We start from the raw sequence: 22,457 nt of genomic DNA on the forward strand, positions 1-22,457 counted from the left end.
CCTTCCCCTCTGAGCTCTGTGCAGTGCAGTAGAAGGGGAGAGAGCCACAGTCCCTAAATCCTATGCAATAAAGTGCCTCTTAGGACTGTCTTTCTGAATGAGTTCTTTAATTGCCACGTGCCTGTCCCTCACAGCTTGGTCCAGGCACCTCCACGTAGGCTGCACAGAAGTGGACTTCGTAAAGTTTATTGGGAAGGGCACACAGTCCATCCCCATCCAGGGTCCTGAGAATAGACTGGAGGGGAAGAGGTGGATCTCAGTGGGCTTTCTTGCTGTGCTGGATGGTCTTGGGGAACGGCTGGGGGCCCAGCCAGAGCTGCAGCAGGATGACAGCATGGCACATGTGCAGGGCACCAGAGCTGCAGGACGTGGATGGGTATGTGTTCCAGGAGAGCTCAATGAGCCCCAGCACCAGCAACCTGGAGATGAGAAATAAGCTCCAGGTCTGTCCAGGTTCTAGGCCTGCAGCACTTCAGCTCACCCCCTGCCCCTCCGTGGTCACAGTCTTGGGATGAGGAGCTCCCTACCCCTTCCCACGCCCCCAGGTTGTCCCAGCTGGTACCTGAGCAGGTGTGTGAGCCAGCGTGCAGGCGTGGCCCACAGGAGGTAGGGCAGTGTGTGGAAATACCAGACGTAGAACTGGTAGTGAAGGGAGCGGCTGAAGCAGATGCCAATGAAGTTGGAGGTGAAGAGGGCAGAAACAATCTGTATGCGGTGGTCAAGGCCAAGGGCAGAAGCAGAAGGGGTAGGGAGGTTTCAAAGCAGAGGGACAAAAGTTTTGGGGTCAGATAGCCCCTAGGCTCTGCTGTTCCTAGATGCATACCTTTGGGCAAGTTTCTTAACCTCTCTGGACCTATTGCTCAGTCTGATGTGGAGGCAGTAATATCTAGAGCCCTAACGCCTAACGAGTCGTCACTTACTAGCTATGTGACCTTGGCAAATTACTTAACTTCTTAAAGCCCTAATTTTCCCATCTTTAAAATCTGTAAAATGAGGATAAAACAGAGTCTCTTGTGAGCTTTAAATGTTAGAATGTATGTAAATCTCTTAGGACAGCACCAGGCAGAGAGTGAGCACTCATAATGGTAACTCAATTATATTTAGAATAAAGAATAAAAAATGCTTAAATGTGTAAAGTGCTCAGCACAGCGTTGGGAAGAGCTCTATGAATGGGCCCTGTAGCTATTACTGCTGGCTCCTTTTCCCTCTCCCAGGTCACCAGCCATGCAGGGCTAGTTGACCAGGACCCCAACTTCAGCTGGAGGGGGCAAGACTTACCTTCCCATGATTTAAAGGATATGGTTGGGTGTGAGGGGCTGGAGTGGAACCTTCCTTTTGGAGGGATCCTTCAGCAGTGACAGGATACTTTCCCCTGTCCTGGGGAGAAGCCATTGAGATACTTATCAAGCCCCCAATGTGGGCCAAACAGAGCTCAACATCCCCCATGCAGCCCCTAAGGCCTAGGCCCTTCACTCCTTCCCCCATGTCTGCTCATGAAATTGCTCCCCTTTCTCACCTGTGCCACCTGCAGAGGGCAAAGAGCAAGAGCAGGGTGAGGTGGGCAGTCAAAAGTGCCAGGTGGAAGGCACGATGCAGGAAGAGGGCCTCGGGGAGGAAGCGCCAGTTCACTGTCCAGCGGAAGAGAAACTGGCGGCCAAGGTCAAAGGAGCAGGATACGTAGCCGACGGGGTTCTCCAGCAGGAAGGGTAGCCCCAGCACCACCTGAGGATGGGTGTGATGTCAACAGAGCTGCCCAGGCTCACCCTCAGCCTCATGCTAATCACTGAGAGGAGGGAGAACAAGGTATAGGTCTCAGAGGTTCCCTAACTCCCACTAGGAATAGCAAGAAAGTCAGCCCACCCACCCAGACAAGAGCCTTGGGCCAAAGAAGCAGGTAATAACAGTGATTTAAGTTTGGATTCACCAAGTCATAAATGCGCAGAGTTAGAAAGGCTCTCAGAGACCATGTAGTTCAACACCCTTGTTTGACAGCTAAAGGAACCAAAGCCTAGAGGTGGTGGCTGCCCAGATCAGAATCAACTCCAAAACTCTGTCTCTTGTCTTTGAGGAAGTCTCAAGGATGAAAGGAGGCCAGACAGAGTGGCCTCCGCTTCGTTAGAAAGGGGAAAGGGTAAGGAGGGAATACCTGAAGGACAGCACAGATGCCCAGCTTGGGGAGGGCCCCACGGAGGCCAAATTGCGTGAGGAGAAGGAATAGTAACCCAGGGGCGAAGAGCAGCACATTCATCTTCACAGAGACTGCCAGGCTGCAGTGGATAGGGGAGAGGAGAGTGGAGATCAGCTCCAGGGCCATGCACCCCACCCAAAGACGTACAGCCCACCATCACCACAGCAACTCCTCCCCTCCCCTGCCAGCAAGCTCCAGGCAGAGGGTGAGCACTCATACTCAAGAACTGCTGGAGGGAGGATAAGGAAGCCTGGGAGGAGGCTGGGAGTAGGGTGCTGATGCCTTGTCTCTACACTCAGACTGAGTGAGCAAATATATATTGAGTATTTAGAAAGTGCAATGACCAACTCCAACAGCAGATGCTGTCTGCAGGGGACAGAGGATGGGAAGAGGGTGTGTGTGTAGGGGGCCTGGGGGTGAAGACTTTCTACACATCCTGGACTCACCTAGTATGGCCCTAACTGACCTACACTGTCTGGCCACTCCCTTACTTCCTCTGCTGCAGAAAATTGGGGAGAAAGTGATGAATACAGAAAATGAAAGAGGGGGCCAGAAGGGAGGGGTGTTGACCTGAAACAGCAGCAGCCCCAGCTCCAGCGCTCGGCCAGCAGGAGGTTGATACTGAGGAAGAGCAGCACCATGGCCACTGGATCATTGAAGAGCCGCAGCACAAAGATGGAGTGGACACGGTAAGAGGCACAGCACATGAAGAAAAAGACGAAGGGAGGTACCTGAGAGGTGGGCACAGTGGGGAAAAAGGTCAGCTCACCAACCCTGAACCATCCCCACTCCCCAGCCCTCCCAGTTTGGGGCCCCCTGTTCCTGGTAGTGAGGACTCACCTTGCAGGTCTTGCGGTAAATCAAGAAGACAAGCAGCAAAGTGGCCAGGTAGAGCACAGCGAAGATGTGCTGGGCCATGCGGATGTCAGTGCCCCGGCCAGTGGCATAGTATAGCCCCATAAAGATGTACACAAAGCCGGCTGGGTACCTGGAAGAGGAGAAAGAACGTGAGTCTGGGTCAAGCTATCCGGCCTGGCATCCAGTCAGCCCCTCCCATCCTCACTGAACCACCTATCCCCACTCACACAAGAGGTCCAGTGTCACCCCGCAGTTGAGTATAGTCATAGGTGCCATTGATGACACCCTCCACCTCAGACATGTAGGCTTTCCAATCAATCTCTGTATCTGGAAAAGGACAGGATGGTGTGGTTACTTCCACGTTCAGAATTTCTCTGCCTCAGCCCATCAAAGCACAGAGTTCCAGCTCATCCTTGGGACTTCTATCATAACCCCTTCTCTAAAGGCCTATCTGACATTCTCTGGGTGAACTCAGGTATCTCAAACTCAAACATGTCTGTAATGGAACTCATAACCTTCCACTCCAAATCTGCTCCCCTTCCTGGGTTCCATGAATGGTACCATTAACCTCTCAGCTGCTCAAGTCACAAACCTGGGAAACACCTTTGATACTTCCTTCTCTTTCATTTCCAATGCCCAGTCACCAAGTCCTGCCTATTCTTTCTTTTTTGCTGTACGCAGGCCTCTCACTGTTGTGGCCTCTCCCGTTGTGGAGCACAGGCTCCGGACGCGCAGGCTCAGCGGCCATGGCTCATGGGCCCAGCCGCTCCGTGGCATGTGGGATCTTCCCGGACCGGGGCACGAACCCGTGTCCCCTGCATCGGCAGGCGGACTCCCAATCACTGCGCCATCAGGGAAGCCCCCTGCCTATTCTTTATCCTAAATATCTCTACTATCTCATCCTTCTCTGCTATCATGCACTCAAATTTGGGCCTAACATAATCTCTAGCCACAATGGTGCAAGAGCTCCCTAACTAGGCTCCCAGCTTCCACTTTCACCCCACTGCAATATATTTTCCACCCTGCAACCGGAGAGCTCATCCTATAATAGAAATCATATCACATTTCTCTGCTTAAAACTCTTCAATGATTCCCCGAGGCTCTTAAGATAAAGACCAAATTCTATTCTTCTCATTTTTAGAAGATGAAATTATGAATTAATAAGGTTAAGTGACTAGCTCAAGAACAGTGAGCTAGAAAGGGTAGAGTTGAGATTGGAACACATGGAGCTCTAAATTCTTAACCACCATGCTAACTATCTCCTTAACACAGCTTACAGATTCCTTCACGATCTTGTCTCGACTTCTGCAATCTCATCTCTTAGTACTACCCTCACTTGATTTCTGTGTTCCAGCTCTAAAAAACTTCTTTCAGTTCCTCAAAGGAAATAGACTTTCTCTTTTGATAGGAGTTCTTTGATACAGGATTCTCTGTGCCTAGAGTACTCTTCCCCACGACCCCTTTTGTCTCTTTCCTCAAGGAACTAGCTCTTATCTTTTGAGGAGGACTCTCGGAAGCCTTCTCTGACTCCTCAAGTCTGCATTAAGTGCCCTCCTATGTCCTTTTTAGCACCCTGTCTACTACCATCACGATATGATGTGTTGTAATTTTCTGTTATCTTTGTCCAGGCCCACACACGCAAGTAGAAAATGTGTCTATCTTTTTCACCACTATACCCTTGGTACCTAGCATAGTGTAAGCCATATAATAAGCACTCAATAAATATGTATTGAATTATTGGTCTTTAGCAAGTAAGCCTTAAGTCCAGTGTTTTCAGCCTGGAGAGAAGTCACCAATAATGCCAAACGGACTCAAACGGTCACAAAATGCCATCACTGAGAAGAGACTTCCAGACCTCAGAATTGAACAGATGATAAGATTGAGACCCAGCAAGGGAAATGACGTGTCCAAAGCCACAGAGACAAGCAGCAGCAGCAGCCATTAACTTGGACCCAGGTTTTCTGGGAGGGATTAAGATCGGGTTTGGCTCTCCGCGGAGCAGGCTTGGGATTTGGGTAAAAGATACGGGTCTGCAACTGATGACTGAGTGGATCAGGGGTCTAAGTCTGAGCTCCGAATGTGGGTCCCCGTTTTGGTCGGGGGTTCGGTCCCCCTTCCCACCCTCCTCTCCCCCTCGGCGCACTCACATGCCACCCTGTGAATGACCCAGAAGGTGATGCCCACCTCCGCCAGGCAGAGGCAGGCGGCCACCCGCAGCGTGTAGCGCGGTTCCAGCAGCAGTCGGCGCCGCTCTTGCCAGGCGCGCCGCAGCCACTGCCCGCACAGTCCCACCGCCCGAGCTGCGGGACCTGCCCGGCCTCGTTTCCTCAGGCCTGCCGCCATCTTGAAGGTGCGCCGCACTTGCGGGCCCGCTACCCCGGAAGCCCGACCCTTTGGTACTTAGGTTCCGCTTCCCGCGCCGCGTGCCCCAACGGACCGAGGGCTGAGTGGAGTTGCCGGAGTCCTTATTTACTCCACTAAAATCTACTTCTTCCACATGTCTCCCCTGATGGACTGCATGCTCCATACGAGCAGGAACGGTCTTACTCCTCAGTACATACTTAGCCCTGGGCACACAGGAGCTCATGTGGATCGAACGTTTGCCCAGAAAAGTAACATTCCCGCCCACGCCATGTCTCCCCCGACTCCTCCGCACCTCCCCCGCCTAGCATAACACTTCGCCTATGTTGGTAATATCTGCGTTCATGCCAGTCTTTTCTGGAGAGCAAGACCTCTGTCCGCGCTACTCCCACCACCCCCCAGAGCCTTTCGGGTGCTCAAAACTAGGAAGAAATGAATGTTTCATTAATTTTCAGACTTCTTAATGGAAGGAGCCAAACTAAAGATATGAAAGGGGCAATGACGAGCCGGAGTGAGTCTGACACCATGAGTGTGGCTCTCAGAAGTTAGTGAGCAGCGCATCCAGAGGATTCAGGGTCTGGACGATATTATTTTCCCACCCGGAGGATTCTTCCAAGAGCGCTTAGCAGAGGACGGAAGTTCCACGTGTTTATGTTGAGCAACTGCTGGTGCTGGGCGGAGACACAAAGGCCCCGCCTCCCACATGCAGCCATTCCAATTGGCTACATAAGGAGCCAAGCCCCGCCCAGAGGTGGGGGCCAGTTGCCTTCAAGGCCCGGCAGCCGCAATCATGGCCTGTCCTGGGGCCTGGGCGCCGCTGCCGGGGTTACCAGAGAAGAACTGTGGGTACCGCGAGGTCCAGTACTGGGACCAGCGCTACCGGGGCGCTGCCGACTCTGCTCCCTACGAGTGGTTCGGGGACTTCTCCTCCTTTCGTGACCTCCTAGAGCCGGAGCTGAGGCCGGAGGACCGTATCCTCGTGCTAGGTGGGTAGTCCCGGGGCTGCCCAGCCCAGGTGGAGCTGGTTGGACTGGCCCCGCCCCTCGCTCCTGCCTGCCCCTCTCAGACGACTCCCCAGTCAGGAGTCAGGATCCAGTACCTTTAGAATCGCGGCAGTATTTAGCCAGGGCAAACAGGAGCCAAGAGATTCTTAGTCCGGGGACCCTCAGGAGAAAGACAGTCTCTCTGAGTCTGAGTGTGGTAGGTGACCCATGACCCCTTTCCGGACCCTGGGGAGGCAGCCTCGAGCACTGGAGAGTTCACAGTAACTAGTTCAAGTCCCAGCGCTAGTTGACTGTAGGACTTAGGACAAATCATGAACCTGTTCTGAGCCCCGGATTCACTTCTAGAAATGGGACGGCGAAATCAAGTCGGATAAGGCACGTGCAGGCACCTCGAGCGCAATGCCTAGCGCTTTTCTGGGTGCGCCACTGGGCACCATGAGCCATTGTCGCCTAGAGAGTTATCGCTTGACTCTCCAAGCTCTAACTGAAACTTCGTCCTATGTCGTCGTCTTCCCCACCCCCCCACCCCACCCCCATCCCACCGTGTGCAGTGAGGATGAGGACAGCTCCCTCTGAGGGGAGATTGCAGCCGAGATTGGTGTGACTCCCCAAAAGGAACAAGTACTAGGGTTTCAGGTGGGGCTCTGAGAGGTCCACCTGCCCCCCTTGGGGTTCTCTTCCACTGCCAGCCTTGGGGGCTCCAGTGAAGTTTGATTAAACAACGGATTTCCTTCCAATTACAGTTTTTATTTTGCTATTTTTAAAACCATGTATTAAGTGAAATATTTCACATATATGAGACATTTATAATACAGTATATATGTAAAGTATAAATAATAACTCGAATGTGTGTGAATACCCTACTCGGTTTGAGAAATACAGCATTCCTAGGACTAGAAAGTGCTTAAGAACTTGAACCCTGGAGGCAGCTAATTATGTAGGGATCTCAGCACATGTCATCTTAGCTGTGGAATCATGGGCAAAATACTTAAATTTCTGTGCCTCCATTTTCTCAGCCTTAAAAAAAAAAGTAAGAGTACATACTTATTTATCAGGTTTTTAAGATGATTGAGTGTGTATGAAAGATAACTAGAAAAAAGCCTGACAAAATAAAAAGCGTTGTATATCCAAGGTTTTCTGTGTGGACCCCCAAACCTCTTTCCCCCAGAGGTAAAACCTCTCTTGAATTTTGTGGCTTTAAACCATTGCATTTATCTATAGATTTACCATAGATCTATGTTTTTCAAGATTTAGTGTAATAACCTGGAAAACTGGACCCCACTCTGAGTATATAATTCCAGGGATGGCCTAAGGCGGGTCCCGGGGTCTGTATTTTCAACAAGCCCACAGGCTGATTCTCATGCTGGTAATTGGCAGAGTAACACTGCCTTAAATTCTGCCTGACTGGGAGATATCCTTTTCTGGATAGAGGAGGGAAAAGTCTAAAAATCAAAAAGAAAAACTTTCCAGACAGGATTCCCAAGATCTAAGAACAGGACCCGCAGCTTGGGGGGTACCCTATGTTACATTCCACCTAAACAAACAAATTGAACACCTGGTAGGTGCTAGGGAATGTGGTGAGCCCTTTCTAACTTATTTAATCCTCATGGCAACCCCAAGAGGTTAGTGATAAATATTATGAGAACTACTGTAGGTTAGGGTTCAGTAAACTTTTTCTGAAAAATGGCCAAATAGTAAATATTTTAGGCCTTTCAGGCTACACGGTGTCACAACTAGAAAATGGCGATGGTTGTTATAATAGAATCTTCAGTATGGAGCTACTGGGAAAATAAACTGAGATAATCCTTATAAAGTACTTAGCATGGGACCTAGTGTTCAAAAACTGTTAGCTATCATTATTATTGAAAATGGGAGTCAGAGAGGCACTTTCTCCAGGACTGCTCGGAGAAAGAGTACCTTGCCTGAAGACTTGTGTGTCTGGTCCCTATGGCTAGATTCCTCATTACAGATGAGTTCATGTGGCCGTCCCAGTTTTGCTGTCATTATACTTCTCTGATTCTCTTCTTGCTTGACTCCATGCTCTGTAGAATCTTCGGATTATAATTTGGCTTCAGTTTGTATTTCCTATAGAGACACAAGGGACTGACCAGAGGATTGACTGTCCAGACCCCATGATGGCTATTTTTTCCTATTATAAATAAGCAGATTGGTATTCTGGTTTACACTTCAGTCTCTTGGTGTTGGGATAGCATCCACATAGCTCTGGGCTCCCATATGATGGGTTCTTGGATCTGGCTCAATTCTCCAGAGCTCTGCTTCCCTAAGGCCCCACCTAGGGAAGCAGTGGCGGTTCCAAGCCTCATCTTAGTTGTTAGCCCCAAATCACTGCTTTGTAGGCATAACTGGCCCTGTGGTCAAGTTTTATTTTCCCTTCATCTTTAATAATGTTGTTTTGGGAGATACCATTCCTGTACCAAAGGGAACGAAGGAAGGAAATTTGGGTTTGTCCACAGTTAGGCAGAGCTCTGCAGGCATATGAGGTCAGGTGTTGGTTGATGAAGGCATTGTGGTCAGAGAACCCAGTGGGATTTCAGGCTGAACTGGGTTAAAGTCTCCTATTCAGCTACCCTCACCTCCCGTCCCAGAGCCTGTTGTGGTTCCAGTGTTGGGACGCACACATTGGGTTTTCCCAGGTAAGATTGTACTCTTCCTGAGCCCCAGAGCCTGAGGAGAAACACAAGAAGGGGCAGCCGAGGACCAACCAGCAGTCTCTGGCACCTGTCCAGGTGCCAAGCTCTGCCTGCTAGATTAGGGCTATCCCAACAGCTGATTCTGTGATCCTTTTAGGGAGGCAAATGGGGATTAAAGGCAATCTAATCCCAAGAGCTGGGGATCCTCATGTGAGGCCACCAAGAACTGTCATCCAGGCCTGTTCTTGGGCTGATACTGACCACAAGAGGGCCTGGAAGAGGCCAACAGATCTTTGAAGGAAGCCATGCCCACTGGGCAGTAGGTCCACATCCACTCCTCTAACCTCCACCCTCCATCACTTTGTGACTGCTTTCCGGGCACTTCCCACCAGAGTGTTATGATTCTTCAAGACTCTGACTGGTTGTCAGTTCCCCCGATCCTATTGGCCCACCCATCTAAAGTGGGGACAGGGACTCTCCTGTGTGCTCCTGCAGCCTGTCCCTGTTGAAGCTCTCACTGCATTATGTGGCAGTTGCCTGACTACACATCTGTTCCTCTCACCAGAGCATCAGCTCCTTGAGGGCAGAAGCTTTTTATTCATCAGCAGAACCCAATATGTGGCGCTCAATCATACATGAAGAAATTACAAGGAATCATCTCCACTGTGTGTCCCCACTTAGTTTCCCCTTCACTTGTTAATTCTGCCTTGGAAAGCAAAGTAAGATAAAAACCCCTAACATGAAGTCTTCCCAGGGCTGATATCATCAGAGGATCTCTGAGAGGTTAGGAATTAGGATAATACTAGCATTATCCTATTAATAATATTATGATGCTAATATTATTCCCATTCTGAGTCTGAGGAAACTGAGGCTGAGTTGAATGACTTGCCATGGCTGTATGACTAGAGATACCAGAACCCAAATCTTTGAACTCCTAAGTTCAAAGCTCCTACTCTCCAGTTGTTTAGTTTTTAAATTTAGAGCATCACATCCTACATGTAGGCTAGGTATTGTTATCTTCATTTTTCTGACTAGGAAATCCAAGTTCCTAGTATGTAAACGACTTGCTTTAGTCCACACAGCCAGGAATGATAGAGCCAGGATATGTGCCCAGATCTGTATGACTCTAAGGCTCATGCTCTTGTACCATGCTGCTTCTCCCTCAGTACAGGAGGGTTTGAGCTGAGAGAAAACAGGCCAAGAGTGGATGGATAATTGGGGAGGTGAGAACCAAAGCTAACCTAGACCTTTTGTCATCCACCCCTTCTCACCCCAGGCTGTGGAAACAGTGCCCTGAGCTACGAACTATTCCTTGGGGGCTTCCCTGATGTGACCAGTGTGGACTACTCATCAGTAGTGGTGGCTGCCATGCGGGCTCGATATGCCCATGTGCCCAAGCTGCGCTGGGAGACCATGGACGTGAGGGCACTGGGCTTCCCCAGTGGCTCCTTTGACGTGGTGCTCGAGAAGGGCACGCTGGATGCCCTGTTGACTGGAGAACAGGATCCCTGGAACGTGTCCTCTGAAGGTATCCACACTATGGACCAGGTGCTGAGTGAGGTGAGGGAGCACCAAGGGAAAGACGGCTGATCAAGAGCTGGGGATGAGGGGTTAAGGTTTTAGGAGACTAGAAGAACTCAGAAGCCAGAAGGAGGCATGGTTTGGAACAAGTAGTGGGTCCCTTCAGGACTATGGTTACCTGAAGGAAGGGGGTGTTAAGCTGGATCGAGATTGTAGGGGGCTGGAGTGGCCAGGCTCACAGAGGCTGAGGATTGAATACTGTGTTGCCATAGAGATGAGGTAGCGGCCAGGTTCCAGGTAGGGAAGGTAAGCAGCTGACAGGAAGGCAGTGCTCCCTGTATCTGACATCACTCCCATGCTCCTACCTGTTTAAAAAATAGCCCTACCCCCATGGAACAACCAGGGGCAGAGAGGAAGCCTCACTCTTTAGCCATGGAAAGCCCTGAGCCCTGAGCTACTGGATGGAGGGTAGTACCTGAGATTTCGCTGGGAGGGCATCTGGGGCCATACTGACCTTTGAGAACCTGGAGATGGGCTTCTCACCAATGGCTTCTCTATCTGCCTTTCAGGTGAGCCGAGTACTGGTCCCTGGGGGCCAGTTCATCTCAATGACCTCTGCTGCCCCCCACTTTCGGACAAGACACTACGCCCAAGCTCGTTACGGCTGGTCCTTGAGGCATGCAACCTATGGCAATGGTTTCCACTTCCATTTCTACCTCATGCAGAAGGGCAAAGAGCTCAGTGTGGCCCAGCTGGCCCTTGGGGCCCAGATCCTCTCACCTCCTAGACCTCCCACCCCACCCTGCTTCCTCCAGGACTCAGATCATGAGGACTTCCTCAGTGCCATTCAGCTGTGAGGCCAGAAGCATGGTTCTCCTGCCTTTCTGCCCCAGGCTCAAGTATTCAGAATTCCTGACTCAGTGCTTAAGGTCAGGTCCAAAGTGCCCACATCCCAGGGGCCTCATGCCTAACTAAGAGCTGATGGGAGCAACCCCACATGAAAAAAATACAGGCTAGGTCAAACTAGATCCCAGATCTCAGGTTTCTGACTTCCTTCTTAGGCTCCTCAGATCTCTCCTGGATTCCCCAACTTCCTCCCCCACCATACTGAACCATCAGTGATTCATCCCCAGGGGCAAATCTCAGCACAACCCCTGTGCATGCCAGCCAGACTTGGAGACTTGCATCCCTGGGGCCTGTTACTGACCCCCATTCAACCTGGACGTATTCGTAGGAGGCTGCACACTTTGAATATAGACTGCTTCTGACCCCAGCTCCAGCCCCAACTCTGGTGACCTATCCTGCTCAGGTTGTATTATTTACCCAAGGAGGCCACGCTGTAATGATGTTCCCAGGCCAGGCTGACCTGCCTGTGTTTACTTGGCAACGCTTCTCTGTCAGTTACATGCACCTGAGATTCCCAAGTATCTGCTCCTCTCCCCAAAAAAGAATTGGAGCCATTTTGGGCTGGCTCCTATAGCAAACCAAAGCAGCAGCTACACACACACGCACACACAGGGGGGTCTGTGTTTATTCACACACTCCTGGTACAGTGAGGATGGAGGAACATTTACAAAGGACATCCCTGGGGTTGAGAATATCTCCAGGGCTAGGGCTACAGGTGTCATCCAAAGATGCAATGCAGCCCCCATTTGGATTCCCAGGGGCAGGACGCAGGGGTCCAAGGTAAAATCAGACCTGGGCCCTTGGAAGGTGATACCTTGAGGGGAGGAGTCTGCCAGAGAGCCGCCTAGGGTCAGGCATGGGCAGACTGGTCATATGGTTGGTTACCATGTTGGGGGCTTGTCCCATCCCAGCCTCAACACCCATCCTATCTGCCAGGCGCAGAAGAGCGTGGCCGAGACCGTGGGGGGAGGGCATGAACCACGAGGGGAATCAGTAAACAAAGAGTCGGATATAAAAATACAAATGTGCTGAGGAAGTCCCTTAGAAAGAGGCTGAGGCTGGGGTCACGCCAGACAGGGGTGGAGGGTGAGGAGCGGCCTGGAGGGCTGGGCTCAGGTGGGTGGGAAGCTCATGCAAATGTGCAGCCAAACATCCCTGGCCGCGTGCGAGGTCCGACACTGGCAGGCAGCCGGTCTGCGGACCAGACCTGCCTGAGAGGGGCGGGGCAGGGGAGCCGTGCGGGAGGGGACGGGCCGGGGCTGAGGGCCGCGGGTCTCTGTCCGTTCCGGTGTGCGGGGTGGGGCTGCGGCCCGAGGTTCTAAAGTGCATGAGCGCGGCGACGGGCTCCGGGCCGGTCCGCGCCGCCGCTACCGCCGCCGCCGTGGTGCTGAAGCGGACAGCTCCGGAGTGCCTGGCGACGGCGGCGGCAGCGACTATGACCCGAAAGCGGCGCGGCCCTGCAGCCCCCGCCCGCGAGCGCCTGGGCCGGGGCGGGGGGCGCCGGCAGCCGCATCGCCGGCCCACGGTCCTGGCCGCCGCGGGGCTGGGCCCGGAGCCCGCCGCCTGAGCCGGCGCGTCTACACTCCGGACGGCGGCTTCTCCCCCATCCCTTTCAGCACGTCGTCTATCCGGTCATCCTCGATCACCACTGCGCAGGGAGAAAGCGCGTCAGCCGCGCGGCCTCGGGGGGCGGCGGCGAGAATGGGGCCCTGGTCCCCGCGCCCCGCTCAGCTACTGCCCGTGGCCCAGAGACGCCCCTCGGACCTCCGTGCTACAGTGACCTCCCCGTCCGAACTCTCCTGCCGACTCAACCCACTGCTGACCCCAGCTCCCACAGACCCACTCCTCTCCTTGTGGAGGAACGCCCCTCTTCCAAAGACTCCAGCCGTTCAACCTTCCAGTCCAAACCCTCCCGCCGCCTGAGCTCTCCTCCATCCGAGCTGATCGGAAAGCTTTTGCTCATGGGATCCCCCTCTTCCACCCTCACTTCAACAGGATTTCCTCCTCAAACCGAATCTCCATCTATTCCAGCCCTCTCCCCAACCTAACCTTTTTGCGGCTAGAACCCCTCTTCCGATCCTGGCACTAACAGAGCCCCTTCCCCATGCAAACAACCAGGACAAGCGAACCCCCGGCCCCCTGCCCATTCTCCAGTCAGACATCCCTCCCCACCCGAAGGTTCTTCCGTAGCATACACCGACTTAGCGTTTGCTCCCGAAGAAGCGGCCGTCGCCCCATGTTCCCACTTCAGGCAGCCCCAAATGCCCCGGCCGGCCCCTCCCCTTCGCCCGGATGCCCAGGCTCTACTTCCAGAGGTGGCAAGCATCGAATCCGGAGCACTGCTTTCCCAGCAGAGGGGAAGAGGGGGACACAACACTGCAGCAGGGACCACCCCCCCCGCTCCAACCCCGGCCGGCGAGCGGCTGGCTGCGCTGGTCTGCGGCAAGAGCTGCTGGCGCTTGGCGGGGAACTGCAGCCGGGGGGCGCCCGGCGGAGGGTTTCTGGGTCAAGCGACGACTCCGGGCCCCGGCCGCGTACCTCTCTTGGCTCGGCCGATCTGGCCCAGCTTGGGGGGTCGCTTGGCTTGGTTGCCCGCGAAGAAGGAGTTGGTGTCCTGCAGGCGGCAGCTGAAGGAGAGGTCAGAGCCCTCGGGGTCGGCGCCGAAGCGGCCCATCTTGTCCTCACTGTAGGGCAGGATCTCGGACATGGCGGGTGCGGGGTGGGCGCGGGACTGCGGCGGGCGCGGGCAGCGGGCTAGCTGCCGGACCGGCCCTAGCTCAGCAGGGGAGCCGGCGGAAAGATGAAGTCATGCAGCATCCGGGGCTGCGGAGCCAAGCGGGGCCTCCTCCCCCGCGCCTCCGCCTCCCGGGCCGCTGGGCAGGCGGCGGCGGCGGCGGCGGCGGGGACCGGGCGGGGGCGGTGCGCGGGGGGGGGGGGGCGGGGGTGGCGGCGGCGGCGAGAGCGGAATGACGATGAGCGCCCGACTGCCGCAGAGCGCGGCGGGCGGGGCGCAGTGGAGGTGGGGAGGACACCGGCCAGGGCAGGGAGGGAGGCCGGCCGCGGGGGTGGGGTGGTGTGCGGACAGGAGCGGGCCCAGCTCTCTGCGGAGGAAAAGGAGCGAAAATGGGAGGGTCCTGCCATTGGCGGGACTGGCTGCTGGGCGAATGGTACCGGCCAACGGGTGCAGGAGGCGGACACCGGAAGCGCTGCGAGCGGGGGGGTCGGATACGGCGGAGATGTGCGGGAACCCGCAGGACGCGGGAATAGCTCAGGCCAATAGGTGGTGCCCCCGCCGTTGGCGCGCTCTTGTATAGGGTTGCTCTTCGGGTCTGGCGCGCTCTTGTACAGGGTTGCTCTTCGGGTCTTAAACTGTTCATCTGGAGCCTGTGTTTCTCTGACTGTGCTCTGTTTCTGTCTGTGCCTATTTATATGTCAGTCTATCTCCATGTGTCTGTCTGTGTCTCTGTCTCAGTGCCCCATATCTCTTTGTGTCATGGTCTCTGTCTACGTCTATCTCTTAAGTGTCTCTGCTCTTCTGGTCTCGGTCTCTTCTTGGAGGATTCTCGGTAACTGGGCCGACGCGCGCTCACCAGGGCAGCCCTCCACCCCCAGCGCTGTTGCAGCCGCCGAAACTCGGGCTCAAAGCGCCCGCCGCGCCCTGCGGTTCTCTCAGCCCCCGAGGCCCGCGCTGCGCTTGCAGTGTAGGAGGAATGAATGAAGGCGTCGCGGGGGGCGCCCTGGCTGCAGGTGACGCGGGGAAGCCCGGAGCGCCTGAGGACGTGTCGCGCGCGCGAGTTTGTGTCCGGAGGTAGAGGGGGAGGGATAGAGGACGCCTCCGCCCTGGGTGCGGTGCATCGCGTAACAGCTCTCGCCTCAAGGACTGTAACGCACCCTCTTCTCTCCCCCTCTCCCCCTCTGGCCGTCAGCGGCTTCGTCACCTGCTCGCTAGCGCGCTAGGGCTCTGGCGCAATCTCTGCCCTTGGGGGAGGGGGGCGTCTCACGTTCGGTGACAGTGACGACAGCGCTGATAAGGGTAATTATCATCCGGACGTTCAGTCCATACTCGAGGCGGAGAGTTCTCCACCGTCCCTGAAGCGCTTTTCCTCCCGCCCTCTAAATCACTTAGTTCCTGGCGCTGGGTCTCCTTCCTCCAGCAACTCCTCACCACGTGTTAGTCCTGGGGACACAAAGGCGAATGCCATGGTGGCTGCCCTCAGGACGAGGTTGGGAAGTGCCAGAGTTGCCTCTGTACAGGCCTCACTCAAGACCACAATCCTATCCCTATCAAACCCTCCTCTGCTGTGTCCTAGTCTCTGGGATGAGGGCTGAAGCTGGAGGTGGAGGCCCAGCTGGAGTGAGAGGAGCCTCCAGACCGGGAAGGACAGGAGAAGCTGGAGCTCAGGGTCACTAGGAGAGAGTCCAGAAAATTCCACCCCCGTCCAGCAATGGGTTCCAATCCAGCCTCTGCCACTTTCTGTGTGGCCTTGAACTGATGACCCCACAATTAGTTTTAAAAAATTAGTTCATTTGTACCTGTAACCTTTTAGGGAAATATGGAAAATCACACAAAACCTGTTATATATATCTTTCCCATCTTTTTCTCATGCATTTGCATAATATGCATACCTCTCTGAGCCTCCATGTTCTAGTGTGAAGCCTAGAGATGATAGAGCCTACATAATGACAGTTTTGTAGATGAACTTGTCATGAGGTGAAGTGGTTTGTCTCAGGAGGTAATGAGCTGCCCCTACCAAAAATGCTAAAGGGGCCATCCAGGTTCTTGCCAAGAATAGGATGAGAGCACTGGGTGAGGAACTGAAACATTTCTCGTTTCTCCCCTCAGAATGAGGGAGACTGAAGGAACAACAATTTAACTTGGAGATCCTTCTTAAATAATCTTAGTCCTGTAAGGTACATGCTGGATTGTGATTAAAGCAAAAGACATAGTGCATAATTGTAAGGATATAGTAATATATGTTTCAGCTATGTTGTGAAAATTTGGAGGGAGTTTTTTTTAATAAATTTACTTATTTTTATTTATTAATTTTGGCTGCGTTGGGTCTTCGTTGCTGTGTGCAGGCTTTCTCTAGTTGCGGCAAGCAGGGGCTTCTCTTTGTTGCGGTGCGCGGGCTTCTCGTTGCGGAGCACAGACTCTGGAGCGCAGGCTTCAGCAGATGCAGCGCGTGAGCCCAGTAGTTGTGACTCGTGGGCTCTAGAGCACAGGCTCAGTAGTTGTGGAACACGGGCTTAGTTGCTCCACAGCATGTGGGATCTTCCCAGAAGCAGGGCTCGAACCCGTGTCCCCTGCATTGGCAGGCAGATTCTTAACCACTGCACCACCAGGGAAGCCCTGGAGGGAGTTCTTTAAATTATGCTCCTTTACTTAAATTCTGATGTTCTGCATCCCTGACCATGAGATGAAAATTCATTTTCACAGCTAAAATGAAGTAAAGTTTGCTTGGATTTTTGTGAAAATGCATTGAGTTTCTTTTGAAAGCCCCTCAAAACCTAGTGGGATTAATCCATACGTTCTCAGAAGAATAATATGCCTTTTGACAATTATTAATGACACTTTTATTCAAGTGGAAACTGTAGGCCTGTGTAGTGGGTTGAACAGGGTCCCCCCCCGCCAAAATTCATGTCTACCTGGAACCTCAGAATAGACCTTATTTGGAAATAGGGTCTTTGCAGACGTTAAGTAGCCAAATTAAGCTAAGGTCATACTGGATTAGAGTGGGCCCTATATTCAATCACTGGTGTCTTTGTAAGAAGAGGACAAGTGAACAAGACATATATACACATGAGAAGGCCTCGTGAAGAAGCAGAGATAGGAGTGATGTGGCTGCGAGCCAAGGAACACATAGTGTTGCTGGGAGCCACAAGAAGATGGAAGAGGCAAGGAAGCATTCTTCCCTAGGGCCTTCTGAGAGAGCATGGCCCTGCCTAGATTTTGGACTTCTCACTTCTGGAACTGTAAGAGAATAAGTTTCTGGGTTTGTTTGTTTGTTTTTTGGCTGCACCACGTGGCATTAGTTCCCCAACCAGGGATCAAACCCACGGCCCCTGCAGTGGAAGTCCATTATCCTAACCACTGGACCACCAGGGAATTCATTGTAAGTTTCTGTTTTAAGCCACCCTGTTCATGGTACTTTGTTACAGCAGTTCTAGGAAACAAATACAATCAGTTAGAAGTATTTTGGGGTCATCTTTTCACATCTCTCATGATCATGTTTCTCCTTTCTTAAGCTCTCCCCGGACCCTTTGCTCCCACCCTGTCCACTCAAGGGAAGCCTACACCATGAGGGTATTTCTGGGACTCTTCTATTTAGCAGAAGCTGATAAATCACAAAAAAGGATGAAGCACATCTGTGTGGATTGACATAGTAAGATCTCCAAGGCCTGCCAAAATATCACCAAATAACAAGTGTAGAGTATGATTTCATATGTGTGTATACATACGTATGCACACTTACACACACACACACAACAGTGTATTTAGGTATGTAAATGCATATAAAAGAAAGAGCAGGAAGGATACATACCCAACTGCTAATAATGTTTATCTCTGAGGATGGTACTGGGATCCTGGCAGAATGAAGTTCATCTTTTATTCTGTATACTTCTGGAGTATATTACATTTGCAATAAAAAGCTTTTAGTGATTTTTTTAAAGGTTTAAAACCGTTGATATAGTCCATTTATCAAACATCACACTCTGACCCTAGACAAATCAGTTGACTTAGAAAGGAGATTAGTAGTTGACACCATGGAGTTTAGATTCAAATGAAGGATCTGCCTTCTCCCTGACGTGTGACTTTTAGGTATGTTATTAAGCCTCCCTGTGTTGTAGGTTCCTCATCTGGACAGTGATATTGGTAGACTCTATTTCGTTGGGTCATTGTGAGGATTAAATAAGTTAACATACATAAAGTGCTTAGGTAAGCGCTAGACAATAGAATTGTTAGCTATTATACAGAAAAGCATAAAGAAGAAGTTAAAAGTAACCTCATCATTAGATATATTCAGATTCACATTTTGTTGCATGTCCTTCCAATCTCTTTTTTTAACCTAAGCTTTTTTACTTTTTTGCTTCAATAAAATGAGATTTTGTAATTCTTTTTCTCCTCCACTTAACTCTATATGGAGAACATTTCCTGATAGTATTAACTCTTCTTTTCTATCATTTGTAAATGTTGCATTGTATCCCATTGTATGGATGTTTGATTTATTTAACAAGTCCTCTACTCTCAGACATTGAATCCCTCCCATTTTTTTTTTTTTGTTACTGTAGACAGTGCTGAGATGAACATTTGTTGTAGGAGAAAAATGGCCCAAATATTTAATAGCTCTTCCAATCAAGAAGTAGAATCTGGGACTTCCCTGGTGGTCCAGTGGTTAAGACTCTGCACTCCCAATGTAGGGGGCCCGGGTTTGATCCCTGGTCAGGGAACTAGATCCCTCATGCCACAGTGAAGATCCCACGTGCCGCAACTAAGACACTGCAAGCCAAATAAATAAATATATTTTTTTTAAAGTAGAATCTATTTCTCCATCATTGAATCTGGGCTTGACCACCTGACTTGCTTTGCTCAATAGGGACATTAGCAAATGTGATGCAAGCAGAGGCTTGAAAAGTGTTTATGTACTAGGGCTTGCCTTGTTTTTTGTTGCTGGGAATCCTGAGACCACCATATGAAGAAGCCTGGGCTAGCCTCCTGGGGAAGGAGAGACCACACAGAGACTGGGCCCAGCCATCCCAGCTGAGGCCCAAGCATGTAAATGAGGTCATTCAGCTACACCATTCAGCTCCTGGTGAGCTAACCCAGACCTGAAGAATCACCCAAACAATCTACTGAACATGAAAAGTAATAAATGTTTGCTATTTTAATCCATGAAGTTTGGGGAGGTTTGTTATGCAGCCAAAGCTAATTGATACAAACATGCTGTAGCTAATGATTATTTCCTAGAACAATTTCCTAGAATTCAACTTTCTGGGTCAGAAAATATGTACACATACCTTTTGATTCATATTGCCAAAAAGACTGTATCAGTTTATAAGCCACCAGCAGTATATGACAGTGCCCACATTCCCCATCTTTGTCAACACTGGACATTAATGTGTGTTGTTATCTTCATGACTATACTGTTCTTGTAAGTTAACACATAAACATTTTCCATTCCCTCTCAATTCACAATTTAGAGAAAAATAGACCCCCAAAACTTACTCTTATAGGAAAAGAAGAGCAAAAAAGAGAGAGAAAATAATAGTGAGAGAATAAAACAGAGTCAAAGGTTATAAACACAGAGGAAAAAAAATAGAAATATAGAATGCAGCAGGGACTTTCCCGGTGGTCCAATGGTTAAGAATCTGCCTTCCAATGCAGGGGACGTGGGTTTGATCCCTGGTCGGGGGAATTAAGATCCTACATGCCTTGGGGAAACTAAGCCCACGTGCTGCCGCAATAAAGACCCAGCACAGCCAAAAGAAAAAAAAATAATAATAGAGCAACCTCCAAGCCTTTTTATACATAGGGTACTTAACATGCATTCAGGAATAGCTGTGAACCTAATAAATGATTTGGGTCATCAAAGAAGCATGGAAAGGAAATGTCCATTTAGGCCAAACCTAGTGAAACTGGGAACACTGTAAAAGCAGGTACCAGCCTCTTTCTTATGTGGTTGCATTTAATTCTTACAACAATACTCTGAGATAGGGATGATTGTTCCCACCTTACAGATGAAGAAAAGTGAAAGGTCAGAGCTTTCAAATAAATTAATATAGATTATACACCTGATAAAGATTTGAGCCCAGATTTGAGTCCAGGTCTGTCTGGCTTGAAAACTATGTGCTTCCCCTTACTCTTCCAGAGGTGTGGCAGAAGACTATCAACTAATGCTGGGAGGAAGTATATCCTCCTTTTGATTCATATTGCCAACCTGCTCTTCAGAGGGCTGTCAGATTGCCTGGGTTTGAATTCCAGCTCTACTGCTTACTAGCTGTGTGACTCAGCCTCTCTATGCCTCAGTTTCCTCATCTGTAAAATGGCTTCATAAGTGCCACGGGGATAAATGAGTACATCGAGGTAAAGCACCTGGAGCAGTGGCTGGCCATGGTACAGTGCTGTATAAGCTGGCTACTTACAGCACGTCACTGCAGCAGCCATGGGACCACTCTAATGAACCTGTTGCCAGAAAGTCCTTACAAAGTGGCTTTGCTTATACTCACATGGCCATGTCATGGTGGAATTTTCCATGTGGCAGGACTGATCCTGCTGCCATGTTTCGCTTCATCCAGGCTTGCAGGAGAGGGGAAAGAGGTGAGTGATGTGATGCCACATTGTCATCAGACTGAACATGAACAACTCCAGAGACTTGTCCTATGTGGATACCCCAAGGTCGTGCTGCTGCAAACCACAGTGTGGCTGGATGTGAAAGTTCCTTGCTCAGGGAACCCCTGACAACCTAGAACCCATGTGCCTACTCTACCATCTGGGAAACAGAACAGGCTTCCTCCAGCCGTGCAATTCTCATTTCTACCTATAGGATTTTAATAATAACAACAACAATAATAGCAGCTGGAGTACTCATCACGCGCCACACATTGTCCTAAGCATTTTACAAGTATTGTTTCATTTAATTCTCACAACCATCCTTTGCAATAGGTACTATTCTTTTTTTTTTTTTTTTTTTTTGCGGTACGCGGGCCTCTCACTGTTGTGGCCTCTCCCGTTGTGGAGCACAGGCTCCGGACGCGCAGGCTCAGCGGCCATGGCTCACGGGCCCAGCTGCTCTGCAGCATGTGGGATCCTCCCAGACTGGGGCACGAACCCGTGTCCCCTGCATCGGCAGGCGGACTCCCAACCACTGCGCCACCAGGGAAGCCCTGCAATAGGTACTATTCTTATTTCCATTTTACAAGAGAGGAAATCGAGTCTGAATCCAGACTGTTTCATCCTAACTATGACACTGTACTGTCTCTTGTTTGAGAACATGCAATTTTGGGGTGGAAAATGCCAAAAGACAGCAATCCAACATTTCTCAGCCTGATCCATTCATCACCTACCCTCTCTCAGCCACAAGAGCATTCCATGTTAGAAATGCTCACAGCAAGAGGTTTGAGAACTGAGGTGAAAGTCAAGAAATGGGTGATGGATTTGCTACCATTCCAAGCCTTCTCAGGTCAAATCCATATACTCTTTTGCAAAAGAGAGGCGGGATGAGGATGAGGCACTTTTAAAATTTTTGTGGTAAAACAACAAACAAAACCAAAAACTAGGCACTCTTCAGTGAAGCAGACTGCAACACCACCAGGCTTGATTAAGGAATGACAATATGGAAGGCAGATGGCAGATGCATAGATGCCACACTATTGCCTTTCAGTTAAATATTGCTTGGTGTGTGGGTTTTTTTTTTTTTCTTGTAAACCTCCCAAATAAAGTGATTTGCTTTCCTCAAGTTAGAAGTGTTAGTTCGTCTTTCCTTTAAATATCTGTGCATAGCTGTTTTTTTCCCTGCCGATTTGTTACCATCTGTAACCCTTCCTTTGTGAGATGATCTGATGATAACAGTTATCTTGGAGAGTAAAAAGTCTTGAAACAACATGTAAGGGTGGACTCGGAGTGTGGGCTGTGTGTACATGATGCCCGAGCACTTTGTGTGTGTTGTATGTGTGTTTGTGTGTGTCCAGAACCTCAGTAAAGAACATATGTTGGCTCTGGGTGCCTGGTGCGTGTATACATTTTGTGTGAATATGCAGTGTGTGCATTCTGTGAGTGGTGAGTGTGTGTGTGTGGACCGTGTGTCGGGCTGAGTGCCTGCCTGTGTACTTTGGGTCTATGTGTTCCCTGTATAGATATCGTGCTGACATCCTGAATGTGGGTCATCTCCTCCGTGCTGCTCTGTATGTGCTGGCTGAAGAGGGGCAGTGCGGACAGCTAGGGGAAGACGTTCTCCACGAGAGCATAATTTC

General features: G+C 50.9%; 3 protein-coding genes across 3 annotated transcripts; 1 reads left to right on the plus strand and 2 right to left on the minus strand.

Annotated features, from left to right (window-relative positions):
- Window positions 1-89: 89 nt before the first annotated feature.
- On the minus strand, window positions 90-5,428 carry ALG3 (ALG3 alpha-1,3- mannosyltransferase). The gene is made up of 9 exons (XM_081234844.1): window positions 5,194-5,428; window positions 3,274-3,373; window positions 3,029-3,176; window positions 2,759-2,919; window positions 2,147-2,267; window positions 1,517-1,722; window positions 1,300-1,377; window positions 563-706; window positions 90-419 (listed from the first exon to the last, which is right to left on the minus strand). The coding sequence occupies exons 1-9, from the start codon at window positions 5,387-5,389 to the stop codon at window positions 257-259; spliced, it is 1,317 nt and encodes a 438-aa protein (XP_081090970.1). The 5' UTR covers window positions 5,390-5,428; the 3' UTR covers window positions 90-256.
- Window positions 5,429-6,169: 741 nt separating this feature from the next.
- EEF1AKMT4 (EEF1A lysine methyltransferase 4) lies at window positions 6,170-11,609 on the plus strand. The gene is made up of 3 exons (XM_081235153.1): window positions 6,170-6,393; window positions 10,339-10,622; window positions 11,153-11,609. The coding sequence occupies exons 1-3, from the start codon at window positions 6,198-6,200 to the stop codon at window positions 11,438-11,440; spliced, it is 768 nt and encodes a 255-aa protein (XP_081091279.1). The 5' UTR covers window positions 6,170-6,197; the 3' UTR covers window positions 11,441-11,609.
- Window positions 11,610-13,066: 1,457 nt separating this feature from the next.
- On the minus strand, window positions 13,067-14,359 carry CAMK2N2 (calcium/calmodulin dependent protein kinase II inhibitor 2; the record flags this gene model as incomplete). Its single annotated transcript, XM_081234825.1, has 2 exons — window positions 14,028-14,359; window positions 13,067-13,137 (listed from the first exon to the last, which is right to left on the minus strand). Exons 1-2 carry the CDS (start codon window positions 14,194-14,196, stop codon window positions 13,067-13,069), a joined length of 240 nt encoding a protein of 79 aa, XP_081090951.1. The 5' UTR covers window positions 14,197-14,359.
- Between the last annotated feature and the right edge of the window lie 8,098 nt (window positions 14,360-22,457).

This window comes from Mesoplodon bidens (assembly GCF_964165515.1).
Source record: "Mesoplodon bidens genome assembly, chromosome: 5".
Taxonomy (NCBI): Eukaryota; Metazoa; Chordata; class Mammalia; order Artiodactyla; family Ziphiidae; genus Mesoplodon; species Mesoplodon bidens.

Excerpts from the sequence above, each read along its gene's own strand:
- ALG3 (XM_081234844.1), bottom strand. The coding sequence starts at position 5,389 with ATGGCGGCAGGCCTGAGGAAACGAGGCCGGGCAGGTCCCGCAGCTCGG. Across the intron at positions 3,177-3,273 it reads GGTGACACTGGACCTCTTGT|GTACCCAGCCGGCTTTGTGT; the intron begins GTGAGTGGGGAT and ends CTCCTCTTCCAG. Across the intron at positions 1,378-1,516 it reads GCCCTCTGCAGGTGGCACAG|GACAGGGGAAAGTATCCTGT; the intron begins GTGAGAAAGGGG and ends GCTTCTCCCCAG.
- EEF1AKMT4 (XM_081235153.1), top strand. The coding sequence starts at position 6,198 with ATGGCCTGTCCTGGGGCCTGGGCGCCGCTGCCGGGGTTACCAGAGAAG. Across the intron at positions 6,394-10,338 it reads GGACCGTATCCTCGTGCTAG|GCTGTGGAAACAGTGCCCTG; the intron begins GTGGGTAGTCCC and ends TTCTCACCCCAG. Across the intron at positions 10,623-11,152 it reads TGGACCAGGTGCTGAGTGAG|GTGAGCCGAGTACTGGTCCC; the intron begins GTGAGGGAGCAC and ends TCTGCCTTTCAG.